This window comes from Neopsephotus bourkii, unplaced genomic scaffold (genome assembly GCF_033783945.1).
Source record: "Neopsephotus bourkii isolate Nb327-2 ecotype Australia unplaced genomic scaffold, CSIRO-AGI_Nbou_v1 NB_1358, whole genome shotgun sequence".
Taxonomy (NCBI): domain Eukaryota; kingdom Metazoa; phylum Chordata; class Aves; order Psittaciformes; family Psittacidae; genus Neopsephotus; species Neopsephotus bourkii.
The window spans coordinates 2,545,872-2,559,458 of NW_026901837.1; the positions used below are offsets into that span (position 1 = coordinate 2,545,872).

General features: G+C 42.6%; 1 protein-coding gene across 1 annotated transcript in view; it reads right to left on the reverse strand.

Moving 5' to 3' along the window:
- Nucleotides 1-496: 496 nt before the first annotated feature.
- The window catches only part of SCML4 (Scm polycomb group protein like 4), a 69,569-nt gene continuing 56,478 nt past the window's right edge, over nt 497-13,587 (reverse strand). The window contains exons 8-9 of the mRNA XM_061366762.1: nt 6,280-6,425; nt 497-1,559 (exon numbers count right to left, since the gene is read on the reverse strand). Of these exons, the coding sequence (XP_061222746.1) occupies nt 1,434-1,559; nt 6,280-6,425 (272 nt within the window). The 3' untranslated portion in view covers nt 497-1,433. The remainder of the gene's footprint in view (nt 1,560-6,279; nt 6,426-13,587) is intronic.

Genomic DNA, 13,587 nt, shown 5'->3' on the forward strand with positions numbered 1-13,587 from the left:
AGACAGTATGATCTCCTGCTTATTATCAGGACCCCATTTCTTAATTCAGTTGAGGCTAGCTCTGAAATAACCTGCACATCTTGCAAACACTTGCTGCCTCTCCTTGTCACACACTAAGGTTTTAAACTGTATTGATGTGCCCCTTTGTAGTCCTCCTTAGGAAGGATGAAAAAGAAAGCGCACCTATGCCACTGATTACTTCCTCAGCCTGAGTCATGTCCTCTTCCCCTTGGCTACATGGAATATCAGTTTGTACCTTTAAGATATGGGTGAGACCATTATTTTTGATCCCCTTGAGAGGGAAAGCCTGGCACATCTGCTACATGCTGAAAGCCACAGCACAATCCGAAACCAGCCCTACAGTGTCCACCCTGGACCTGACCGCAAAGTGCAGAGGTGTGCCCTGCGTTGCCAGCTCCTCACAGGGAGCGCTCCCACACGGCTCCCTGGCTTTTTAAAATGCAAACTAAACCAAACCCAGAAATTCTGCTTTTCTTAGAGTGCCACAAACTGTACACCAGAGAGGAATGGCTCACGGAAGGGAGCCGATAGCTGAGCGTGCCAGACATCGTGGGAGCCATCCACCCCCTCTTCAGCGTAATGGGAAACATCCTGTCAGAAACACTCTCTGCATTTGGGTTTTTCTTGAATTAATTATCTGTAAGTGGTGACGGGCTTATCCTGCTGGGAGCCTGCGATTCCCTGGTGGTATTTACGGATGTGCTCGATAGCAGAATCAGGATGGTCAAAGCTCATCAGACAGAAAGCACCATGGCTTCAGCGCGCCAGCCTCAAGTCTATTAGGGCTGCTCCCTCTAGTGGGAAAAAGTACTTTAGCAGCAAAACCCCTCTTTTCCCCCTATTTTCTTTCTTTTTTTTTTTTTATTTTCTTTTTTTTCCTTTTTTTTTTTTAATTGAAGAATTCAAGTTTTCCAGATAGTGCAAGACACGGAGAAGTTCCCATCACACAGTAAGTGAACAAACACTGCCCTTTCCCAGCTCTTGAGCATCAGTGGTTGTTGGATCTGGAGCCCATCTGATGCAGGTCAGCAGTTACTCCTCCAAGGTGGACCCTTGGCAAGTGAGGGACCCTTGGTTAGTCTTCCAGCAGTTCTCAGTATATGCCGTAGCTGTGTTTGGTTTTGATTTTCCACTTCTGATTACAAAAATAGGACTTACTATAATCATAATATTAATGATACAAAATAATTATTGTAATTATATACTTTTTGGCAAATTAGTAACACAAAGCATCCCAAAAGACCCCACTGGATTAAAAAAAGGTGACAATGCACAAATGTTAAAAAAGACAAAGTCTTTGTTAAAAAAGAAGGAAAAGCAATCTGCAAATGAATGCATTTCTGTAAGGCAACATGTTACCTTTAGTTTTCCATTTAGATTTAGGTCATATTCTGTTGTTGTTCAAGAAACTGTTAGAACTTGGCTTGCTTGAGCTTATCGATGTGGTAACACAGTTTCAGCGCAGGTCCCAGTTTCAGCCCCAGGTATTTCATGATCATGTCACTTTTCAGCAGCAACAAAGCATTGCCATCAATCTCCTGGTTTCAAAAGAGAGAAAGAGAATCAGAATATGTTAACCCCCTTCCAGTGCTGTGTCCTGACACATTAAACAAGGTGAGTCAGAAACAGCATGTGTTTTAGAGTAGAGCTAGCTGAAATGTCATGCATTTTGAAATTTCATTTAAGAAATTGAAATCCTAGGTATGACAGAATCAAGCTCTAATGGAGGGTTTAAGCAAGTACTACATTTTATTCTTCAAGGTATAAGCTCACCTCTAAATCTCAGTTCCAGCTTTGTTCCTGCCTGTCTGCATGTTTCATCTGTCTCTAGTATACTTATATCCAGTGATAGATATATATATATATATATGCTTCCTTTTCTTAAATAGAGGACAGTAATAACTTGCTTATTTCATTGGATTTATTAATAAAATTTGTTCAAATTCAATTTAAACCTCATGTGTGTGGAGGAAATTGCCACCAAGTTCAACTGTTTATCCCAGACCCTGGCTGGCTTGAAAACCATTTGAAATTACTGGCTGCACTGAGCACAAAGTAGCACAGGTGCACAGAGAAAACACACGTTTTACCATGGAATGTAAAACACAGAAGCTTTCAGTTATCCTGTCCTTCCTTGGATACTAAGCTTGTCTGCTTTTTCCTGACTATATTAGTGGACCTCCTAAAATATATTACCCATCCCCACAGCCTCCATCACACTTAACATATGTAGAGATCAGAGAGCTATGATCACTAGAGCTATGTATGTGTGCATACATGTACACACTAATGCTGTATATATTGTATTCTGCAATTTTGATGGTCAGATCTTTCCTCTGTGATCCATTACTTACTAATTAAGCAATACAATGGATCCTAATTTGCCCTGATCATTATTATTCCATTCAGTAGGTGATTTAGCTGATGAGCAGTTAAGGTCACTTTCTTATTAACTCTATCAATTAATGCTCTTCTTTTTGCAACCCCCACTTTATCCTTAATAGAAACTGTCTTCACCTTCCCCCTCTCCTTCCCATTATTTTAAGGAAGCTAAGGGAAAGAGTAAGTATTACATGCAGTTAATATTTGCTTAAGAAAGAAAAAAACGTCTTGTAACTGTGGTGCAGTTACAAGAGGTGCAAATAGGGTAAAAACAGTCAAGGGTTTGGTGTGGAGGCAGCTGTTTCTAAATGTTGAGTTCAGCATTTTATTATTTCTTTTGTTATTACTGTGTAGGGGTCAAAATTAAACTCCATGAAAGGAGTATGCCAGAGGGAGCATTCATATCCAATTAAATATCCCATATTAGCCATGTCCTGAGCAGATTGTTGGCTTGACTTCTCTGCAGTATTACTGTGTCAGCTTTTTTAAAAATAATTTAAAAAGAATAATACTATAGCATGGTCCCCAAATCTGCAATAGCTCCCCCAAAATGTCTTGAACTAGGTCTGGAGCTGGTAAAATTCAATACCATCAGTGCAATGAGCTTGTTTCACATGAGCTGAGATCTGGCCCACTGCAAGTTAGAATGTTGCAGGAGATCATTGTCATCTTCCTGCAAAGGGGTGAACTCAGCATACGTATGAGAAGGATGAAAGTCCCCTTCTTCATGGGTGTATAAGCACTTAATTCTGAATGCAGTCAAAGACTTCAGGATCTACAGCCTGGCTGTGATATATATCACCCTTCTTTTGTATTGTGCAGTGTCGTGAACTGACATCAGCCCTGGCAAGGCCACCATCTGCAACAGGGAGTGCAGCTCCTGGCAGCTCTGTGGTCAGTGCTCAAACACTCGAAGATGGAGTTCTAGAGAAAGATGCATGCTCGTAAGTCTGATGTCTAGCACTGGCAGAGACAGGTTGCTATTTGAATAAATTGAATTAATTATGTTAAAGGTTTTTGTCTCCTTCATACACGGATTTGCCAATCACTGGCCATAATTAAACTGTCAGACCATAACATTGCTTTGATCCCTTCCAGCTTCAGTTTTCTACCTGCTAATTCCCCATGTAACTCTTTCCCCTCCTCCATTTCTCTTCTTCAGTCTTTCTACTAAGTCTTTCTTGCTGTGAGAGCACTGCATGGGGCTCTCGCACAGTGCTGCTACGAGGTCCTGCCAGGCTGATGGGTCCTTTGCATGAGACCGAAAGATCAGTCAGCTACAGGCTCAGCTCTCCTTGGCACACAGCCCTGCCGAGGGAGCAGGGAGCAGCAGAAGGGAGGTAGTGGGCAGTTTCATGATCTTTGGTGGACTCTCTTGAGAGTCGCCTGTGACAGAGCTCTTGGCAAAAAGCTCCTGCTCCTGGTGGGAAGAGCACAGACAGAGCCAGGCCATCCTGCAATGCCTGTTGCAGCAGTGCAGAATACAGGCTGCGTGCTGGGAGAGCTGGCTCTGCAGTCTGTGGACAACACCCAAATTGCTTAATATAGCAGTGGGAAAGCACACTTCCTGCATGCAGGATACCTTTCCCAGCCTTTTCTTTCAAGTGGTCCCACCACCCTCTCCCTCCCAGTGTCATAGCTCAGATGAACTGATTGCCAGCGCAACGATTTTAGGGGATAGCTGGGCCTTGTCTATGACAGTAAGTGCTTCTAAGTAAATTATGCACCTGCTGCATAGAAAGATTGAACATACAGGAAGATATGGCTAAGGTTAATGGACTAATCACTTGTCTCTCACCCCTGGGGTCTCCATGCTAATCCAGATGAGATTTGAAGGCTGAAAAATTGCAGGGACATATATAACTCAAAGGCATAATTGAATTGAGTTGTGTGGTATTCTTACCCAGGTTCTTACACCTATGGCATATTTTACAAGGAAACCAATGATAAGTAGAGGCCGTGGGTGCTTGGTGTTCAACAAAGGATGACAGGGACAGTCTTTAGTGGCAATTTAGCTTGATCTCTTTGGTCACAGAGCAGCTGTAGTATAGTGGCATACTCAAGTGCAGTTGGTCCGTGGCTGTGTGGAGCACGTCACTGCCTTGTTGCTAGATAGAAGCATGCTGTGCTGTCCTTTTCTACAACTGAAACTAGTAAAAAATGGTGCTTATGCATTGCTCATATTAACAAGCTCAACTTTAAATGTTTCTTTTCTTTGGATTGTACCTATATGGCTCAGATCATGGCAATTTTCTCTCTCTTGAATGGAGTTTTCTCTTAATATACAGACCCTTCAGATAGTCTCAAAAACTCATGATAATGCAAGTTCCTTTAAATCTGAAAGTGGCTTGTTTATCTGCCTCGTAACCCAAATGGCCAACATAGACCATGTTTTCATTATCAGCTTACAAGGCAGATCTGACTTCTCTGCAGAAAGCAGGAAATGTAGGCTGGCATCTGACCTGTAATTGCAGATCTGGTCCTAGCACCACTATGCGTTGCCTGCTCTGTTGTTTTAATCCCACTGGCCTGTCTAAAGAATGGAAGATGTCTTCAACACCTGCCTAGGGTGAGCAGACACCAAGCCTGTGTTCATCTTTGTTTTCGTTCGCTCCTCAGCTACCTCCTCTTCTCAGTATGTGGAAACCCTGCACCCAGGATGTATCTGGAAGTCCACCAGTTGTCTCCCTCAGCTGTTGTCCACAGCCCACGTTCCCACCTGTTCCTAGTGGCACATGAGCAAGGAGTGCTCATGGACCTGATGATCAAGCCCTCTCACTTGCTTTGTAGCCTGAGGTGCTGCTCAGGACTCAGGGCTAGGGAGCTCCTCTCGTTAGACTTAGGTCGAGGCATTTACAATCCAAAGTTATGACCTCCAGCTGAACACAAGCAAGTCATTTTTAGGGTAAAATTAATTTTCATAGCCAGACTGAATTGATCAAGGGGAGATGGAGGAGGAAGCTGAAGCTGCTATTAGACGCACTGGTGCCAACTCCAGATACAGCAGCAGAACAAGAAACTCTAAATCATGTGTCTGTTTACAGTCTTCCCCTTTATCAGTTAAGGATAATATCATTTGCACCACTGGAGATTGCCTAGCAAAAACAATCATCGTATTCTCCAGTGAGTCGGTAGGTCTGTTAAATTTGGTTATGTAGTTACATAATACTGAGGGGAAAAAGATTAAAAGCTTAGCTGTTTGGGGTTTCTCCTGCTAAGTATCTGGAGACACATAAAAAATGCTCTTCAGAGAAGAATCATAGGTATCCTGGGAAAAAATTGTCATTGAGATGAGGCTTTTTTGTGCCAGTCTGACAATGAAAAATGAGCAGATCCCCAGCACTTTCTCTTGGGCTTAGCATAGAAAGAATTTACACTGATGTAGTTGGGAACACATAGTGAGCTTTTCCTGAAGACATTGTTAGGGTCTCCCCATTAAAGAATAAACAGCATAGAACGGAACGGAACAGAACGGAACGGAACAGAACAGAACAGAATAGTTGGAAGGGACTTACAGTGATCATCTAGTCCAAATGCCCGACCACTTCAGGGCTGACCAAAACTTAATGCATGTTATTAAGGGCATTATCTAAATGCCAAACACTGACAGGCCTGGGACATCAACCACCTCCCCAGGAAGCATGTTCCAGTGTTTGACCACCTTCTCAAGTGGTAAGTAACATTTTGTCAGCCCAAACACGCTGGTAGTGTGGAATTCCTTGCAGGGCCCTGTCTTCAACCTGTCTAAACACAAACACTGCCCATCACAGCCAAAGTCAGCTGAGGGGATGTGTGACGTGTACTGTCTATCTCTTGAGACTGGCCATACACTTGGCTTAAATTACCCAGAAGTAGTAAGAACAGGCTTCTACATACGTGTTTTCTGAAGAGCTCCACGTGGGGACCTAAAGCATGAGGGTCTGCATCCTTCACAAAACAAACCACGTCATCCACTGTCCAGGTCAAGGGATTCTTGCTTGATGGCCGAGTTGTGTCTTGCTGTTCTGGTGAAGGACTTGAGGCTATTGGTACAAAAAAGCCCACAACAGTGCATTACAACGGTGCACAGCAGTTTCCTTGGTTCATGAGTGTGCAGGGGTAAGTCAGCCTCACTGCAGCATTGGACATTGGAACTGTGCGTGCAAGTATCAGCCCAAGATGGAGATGGTGGGGTGGGGACAGAAGGGGACTTGGAGCAGTTTCCATTCTGACTGCTTATCAGGAGACACGATCCCAGCTGGCGAATTGCGTTAAAAAACATGAAATCCTCAGGTTCCTGCTGGGGAAGGAAAAATGTGCCAGCTGCCAGGCTCTTAAAGGGAGCTGCCCTGCTGTCTGATCTGCAAGCAGCAGGGATCTTGGCTCAAGAAGACACCACCCTCCCACCTGGAGAGAAAGTGCTTCAGCACTAAACAAAGAACTTTGCCATTGAATGTGAAGGCTAGAGGATAAAACCAGGATTTAGCAAACAGTTTTTTTCTGTGCATTCAGATATTTAGACTTATTGCTTAAAGGAAGGTTTCTATTCCATATACACCTAATCTTACACTCTCATGAAGCTGATGGTCCCCAGTGAATGCCTATTTGGAAAGCTACTAAAACACGTGAAGATGAACATTGCAGATGTGACTTTTTAATGGTATAAGCCCTGGATGATTTAAGGTCACTTAGGCTTGCTGTAGCTTTAAATCAAGTGAATAAAGGCACATTGGAATGAAAGTGCATTTATGTTTTTATTGCATTTATGTCTCTGCAGATTTATAAATCTCGGCCTCCACGTGAATGTAATTTGCACCCCACTTATGCTGCTTCACTATTACAAGAAGTGTATTATGCTAGGTTACAGGAGAGCTGTTTAAATTTGTTTATATCCACACCAAGCAAACTTTGCATTAGTAGGTGGCAGCACACAGAAGGATAAAATCTTACTTGTCTAGACCTGCTTCTTTCTTTCTGTTAAGGCCCAATTTTAAAGGAGAGAGTTGCAAATGGTAAGCAAGCAGACATTACAGAAGACAAAAAAGGAAACTGAAGAGTGCAAGTAGAGAAAGAACACAGATACCTAAACTGGAGCCTGGAGAAGCCCCAGGTAGCCAAGAAGGCAGTGAGAGCTGCTGAGGAGAGAAGGGCTGAGCTCTCCAGAGAAATAGTGGTCTTATATAGACAAATGAAATGTATGAGAATCCCCATGAGTGACTCAAAACACGATCCTAATGTGTGTGAGCAAATGTAGTGGGCTGGGGTTGCGGCTTAAGTAGATTGTCATTGCATTGACTTCAATAGAGCTGTGCTGATTTATATTAGCTCTGACTCTGCCTATAAATGCCAAATAATGGCTCTATGTGCATACTGGCCCTTTCTTTCTTGACACCATTGTATAGTATAATGCAATGAGGTATATTTTGCAGTAACAAAGGATGAACTCCAAAAAGCAGCAGCTATGAATGTGCAAATGTGGTCGATGGGCTTCATAATGGGATGTGATGTAAATATCATGATAATTACACTCTCATTTGCTAAGTCACTGTTCTGGATATAAAGGACAAGGAATAGCCGCAGGTCCTCTTAATTAGACAGCGAGGATTGGTGTTCGTATGGACTCAGGCGACCCTGGGCTCCGCTCACAGAATAAATGCAATACACAACGGTACAGACACCATCTGGAGCCTTTGGCATGAAGTGATGAAGACAAAGAATGCAAAACGAACAGGGTAATCTTGGCCAAGCCCTGGATCACCAGTAACAGCGAGTAACTTTCTCAGGGACAAGTGGGAGAACTGAGACTCGTCTTGGAGGCAGAGGGGCAAATATTTCTCCCCTATCTGCTCTGCCAATGGTCTGGATGCCACCTGATGTGTGGAGATATTGGGCACCTCAGTACCTCAAAGTCAAGGTTAGGGAGAACACTAGGCTTTCACAAAGCAGCTGAAAGTAGAGGAGAAGAGAGAAAGGTTTGGCTGTGCTCAAAGGATTGCAGAAGTTTCTATGTTACTGTCATAACATGGTTGGGGCAGATGTTTGCCACTACTGAGGATCACAATTTTTCCCTTAAATCTGTATGAATGTAAGGAAAGCCCAGGGGGCTTAGCCTGGGATTCACACTGCATGCAGAGAGATCAGCCCCCAGACCAGTGACTCCTGCCTGCAACCTGCTGCTTCCAGAAATGCCAAGAAAGGGCAAAGGGGAATAGAAAGCCCCGAGAGCAGTTGGAAGCTTTCACAGGTATTGGAAATATCTATAATGAAAGGAAGAGGGGATGAGAAGGAAAGGTTGAAATGACAGGGGAATTCTATTCAGTCCTTTGCAATCTAGCAATCAATAGAATAAATCTAATTTTTTTAAAGACAAATATATAAATGACCTTTCTGAAGAAACCACATGACTAGAACTCTGCCAGGCTTTAGCAGGTGAAGATAACCCTCTCAAATCCCTACCAAAGCCATAATATAATAATATAAAAACAAGAATTGTGTGTAGGTACTAACTCTTCAAAGGTTGTTTCATCTTTATTTACCTGCCTAGAGACAAGTCCTGGATACTCTGCTGTTTTTTTAGTAAATTAAGATGTGTTATTTGAGTTGTGTGTAAGGGCTACATTTAAATGTTGTTAGTAAAATGGGGATACCACCAGTTTGCAGACAAATATCTGGAACACAGTTTGTAGCTGGGAAGCCTGGAAACTGTTTTCTGTATCTCTTAAAATGTATTTTATTGTTTAATTTGCTTGGCTTTTTAACATCATAGTTTATATATCTAAGTGTAATCTCTCTGTTTAGAAAAGAAAATGAAGCATTTCACGTCTATACAAAGGATAGGGTTTGTTTCAATAGCATCACTTGGCTGGAAGATTATATTAAGCATGAAAGTGTTTGATGGCAGCAGGGCAAGTACTATACATTTTTTCTTATCTGAAGGTATTCACACTCAACCTAAGAAGTAGATAAATGAGGAGGTCTTATGTCTCCCGGGTATCCTATGCCATCCTGTCATCAGAATTAATCAAGATGATAATGAATACTCAGATTACAAAGAGATGGGAGTGCTCGCGACCAATAATTATTTTTAGAGACCATAATCTAGGTCAAATCCAATTTCCTGTTTTTGACAGGTGGCAAAAATTTTTCAAATTAATGGAATGGGATATGGAAATTTAGGTAATCAGAGGGAAGCACTTCCCCCTCCTCTCTGAAGCCGTGTCAGGAAGGAGAGTGCAGAGGTTCCTCTGCAGGGGAAGGTCTCCAGGCATCCCAGTCAAGACCATTGTCTATGCAGAAATGACTGGAGATACCGGGTCTGTGACTAAAGCCTTGCAAAGCCAATGGAAAGGTGTGGCTTGGTCTGAGTTATGACCCCACACAGGCTTTTCTCTGCCCCCCCCCACCTCTGTCCTTGGGACCTTCCTGAGCAGGAGAATGGAGAGGGAGAAAGTCAACAGCTGAATGGCTGCAGAGGCATGACAAGAAAACCCAATGCTAAAATGGAGCTAAATCTGCAAAAGAAGGAAAGATAAATAACAGACTCCCTAAACATGTTCTTGGCAAACAAACAGAACCCAGGGGGAGTATGGTCATTGATAGATAAGAGTGGAAAGGGAGTGACAGATGAACTTTAATATTGCTTCAGGCCTAAATGATTTCTTTGCCTCAGGGGAAGGGGGGGGGGGAATGAAATCTTAAAGGGCTCTCTGACTGCACTGAAGCGGGTAATAAGGAGCAGCAGATCTTCTGAAACTAAGCAGAAGTAGCAGACCTTCAAAGGCGTAGAGGAATGGGATTTGTTTTATTTGTTTTGAAAACAAATCACCTCCCACTATAAACAAGGACAGGAGGAAGACTTCACAGCAGAAGACACTTTTCAAAAGTCTATGGCACACTGCACAGGAGAAGAGGACAGGCTTCAGAAAAGCAGGTGTGAGGAAGAACACAATTACTGGATATTCATGGATGCAGGGAATGTTGAGGTCTGCGAAAAAGATTGGGTTTAGCACATCAGTTTGCACTGGCAAGCACTTGCAGGAGATGCCATGCACCACCAAGCAGAGTTTTTGTCCCACCAACAAAGCGACTGCTCATGCTCCTGGCACTGTACACGTGGCGCAAGAGCATCATCCTGCTACATGAGATGTGGCCATGGGCTGGCATTAAATATTTATTTTGGCTTTTCTTGTTTTGCCTCTCTTTTGCAGGGGAAAACAAAAAAAGAAAGAGGAAAAAAGATAAAAAAAAACAAAACAAAAAACCCAAATCCAACCAACCAAACAAAAAACCCCACAAAAAACAGGCAACTCACTGAAAGCATCCAAACTTTCAAGCTGTAAATGTCCTAAAAAATTAATGAGCATGCTGTGTTTGCCAAAGACATGGCACCCAGCACCGAGCCCTGCAATGCCGTCAGCAGCTCCTCTGCCAGCACCTTAGGGAGGTGTTGGATCCAGCACCCGCAGGGTGCTTTCAGCATTACTCTGGAAGAAGAGAAACTTCAAACCCTGCACCCATAAATGTTTTGAGGAAATAAATGTATTAGCAAGCAGGATTGCCTCGCTAACAAAGGCCCTCAGGTGATAATAATTAACTGATAATATTGGATAATAAAATCTACATTAAAATAACAAGCTACAGGGCAAGGCTAAGGTTATTACATTATGGTTGAACACGCAATTCTTCTTACTTGGAATAAAGGCTTTGTTTGTTATGTAAGCAGGCTTGGAAAGGTTTATGATGTCCTTGACTACTCCTTCCCTGATTTAAGAGCTTCAATTTGGCAAACGATGACAGGAAAGTGCATGTTTATCTGTTAGCAGCCCCAACTGGCTTTCTGAAATGAGATCTTTTTTTTTTTTTTCAGAATTTTTTAGCATAATCATGGAGAATTAGGCATCAAGCTTCTGATTGCATTAATGAGAGCTTTGAGGTTTAATCTCATCCATTCCGCTTGAAAGACATGTTCTGCTATGCACTGAGATATGTTTTATGGTTATGGTTTTTTCCATTATATTTGCCCACCATGATAAATAAGGCAAGCTGTTTTCCAAAACTATCCATAAATAAAGAGGATTGGTTTGAGGTTTCAGAGAGAAATTCTTCCTCTTTTTAATGAGTCCTGCCCATCCCTGCCTTGTAAGTATGCAAACTGAGAAAGCTAAGAACAGATACTGGCATGCACCACTTACTCATCCTTACTTACTTATGATTCAGCAGCATATAAATTATCCATAGAGAGAGGAAAAACAGAAACATTGTAGTGAGAGCACAGATTCCAAAGACCTTTGCAAGACAGATTTTTGCAAAACCAGCAATCAAACTTCAGTGTGGCTGCACTAAGGCCAGAAGGATATGTATTTTTAAAAGTCTGGATTGCCAGTAAAAGTGGAAGCAGCGTGGTGAGTGAAAGAATTGATAACTGTGAAGAAACAGGGTGTCTAATTTTAAGGAGGAGCAGGCAACGCTTTGTAGGACTCTGCTGTTGGGAATTCCAGTGTTACAGAGGTGATGCTATTGCAAATGGAGTTGGAGATGAAACCAGGCTGTGGCTGGAAACAGCACGGTTTCTTTAATGCTAGAAGTGATACCGTAATGAATCTGTGGGCACCTCAATGTCATGGATGTTACTGTGTTCCCCATTGCAGCCCCTGAAAACTGCCTGGCTGTGTCCAAGAGCAAATGGCACTTCTCTGCCTCAGAGGACCCAAATCCTGCCACGGACTGCAGGAGAATCTCTGCTGGAGTCTCCAGAAAGCAGTTGAGTGGATCAGAGGAAATGGGATGGATGGTGGTGGTGGCACAACAATGTGCTAACTTTCTGTGCTTCTCTACATTGGTGGGGCACAGGGGGTTGCTATTCTCCCTGTTAGAGACCTTGACAGTGAATCAAAATGCATTTGCATGTACCTCTGTGGCAGACCCTAATCAACAATGGATGATGCTGGGACTAATAAATTGATAATAAATATAAATAAGCAATATCAAAGAATTCATAACCATTTTCATGATGTTCACTGCCTAACTGTCAATTTTAGGGATTCTTTACTGTTGAGATGGCTAAATAACCCAGAGGTCCCAGAGGAGCTAGTCTATACAAGTGTCAAACGCTTATCACATAAAAAATATTAAGCAGTTTTGGGATGAGTCCTATTATCCCAAAATGTATGTAACAGCTTAAATTCACTTATAACTATTTCAGAAACACCTACATGTCATGGATATCTCATTCAAAAGCAAAAGCAATCTCTTCTCCTTTCCTCCTTCAAAGTGCTTTAATATGTTTTAAGCCAGAGAAATATAGGAACCTGAAAAGTCTATTGCATGGACATTCTATGACTCCTCTGCTGGTTCAATTCTGGAAAAGGACATGCCATCTTTTAGGCTTTTATTTTGTGAAGACTGCAGATTTTGTTGGAAGCCATGATAAGAGAGATGGAGCTGTTTCCTGAAACTTAGGTTCTTGCTCAGGACCATACTGAGCTTTCACAAGACATTGGCTGAGGCTGGGGAACAATGACATTCTAAGTTGGAAGCAAGAAGGGAATGTAATGCGGATGAGCAAGCTCAAGGAGTTCTGATTTTAAACTTTCAAACCCTTGATACCAACCAAGCCTTTTCTCCACATGACACATTCTTAAGCATGGGCATTTTGTGGATGCTGAAAAAGTAGAAAGTATTCAATAAACCACTGAGTGACTCAGGGAAGAAAAATCTATGAAGGGTTGCTAAATATGAATCCACCACCTCTGTTTCAGGAAGTTCTTGAACCACAGATATCTGAAGGTGGATTGGGTAGTGGGGAAGTATCACCGTCGCTGCACTTACCTCTTTCTTGGGGTGTGCTGCTGTCTGATGCTGGAGACAGGATGCATGGCTAGACAGACCTTTGCTCTGAACTGCTCTGACCCTTTGTACGTGCTACAAAGAGATAACGACTGATCCCAAGCAGAATAAGACAGATTTTCAAAGTGCAAGTAACAACATTGTAAAATCTTGGCTCCTTGCAGCTGCCAACTAAAACACTTGACGAAAGGGTCCCAGTTCTGATAGGAGGCTCCGAGGAAGCAGTGGGAGAAGGGAAAATGAATCCTGTGCACAGCAAGCCTCTTTGTACTCCCAGTACCTGATCATGCCAGCCTGAGAGGCACTGAACAAGATCTGAAAGAAAGTGGCTTTTCATTTCCTCCTCTTTGTACTTTAGGC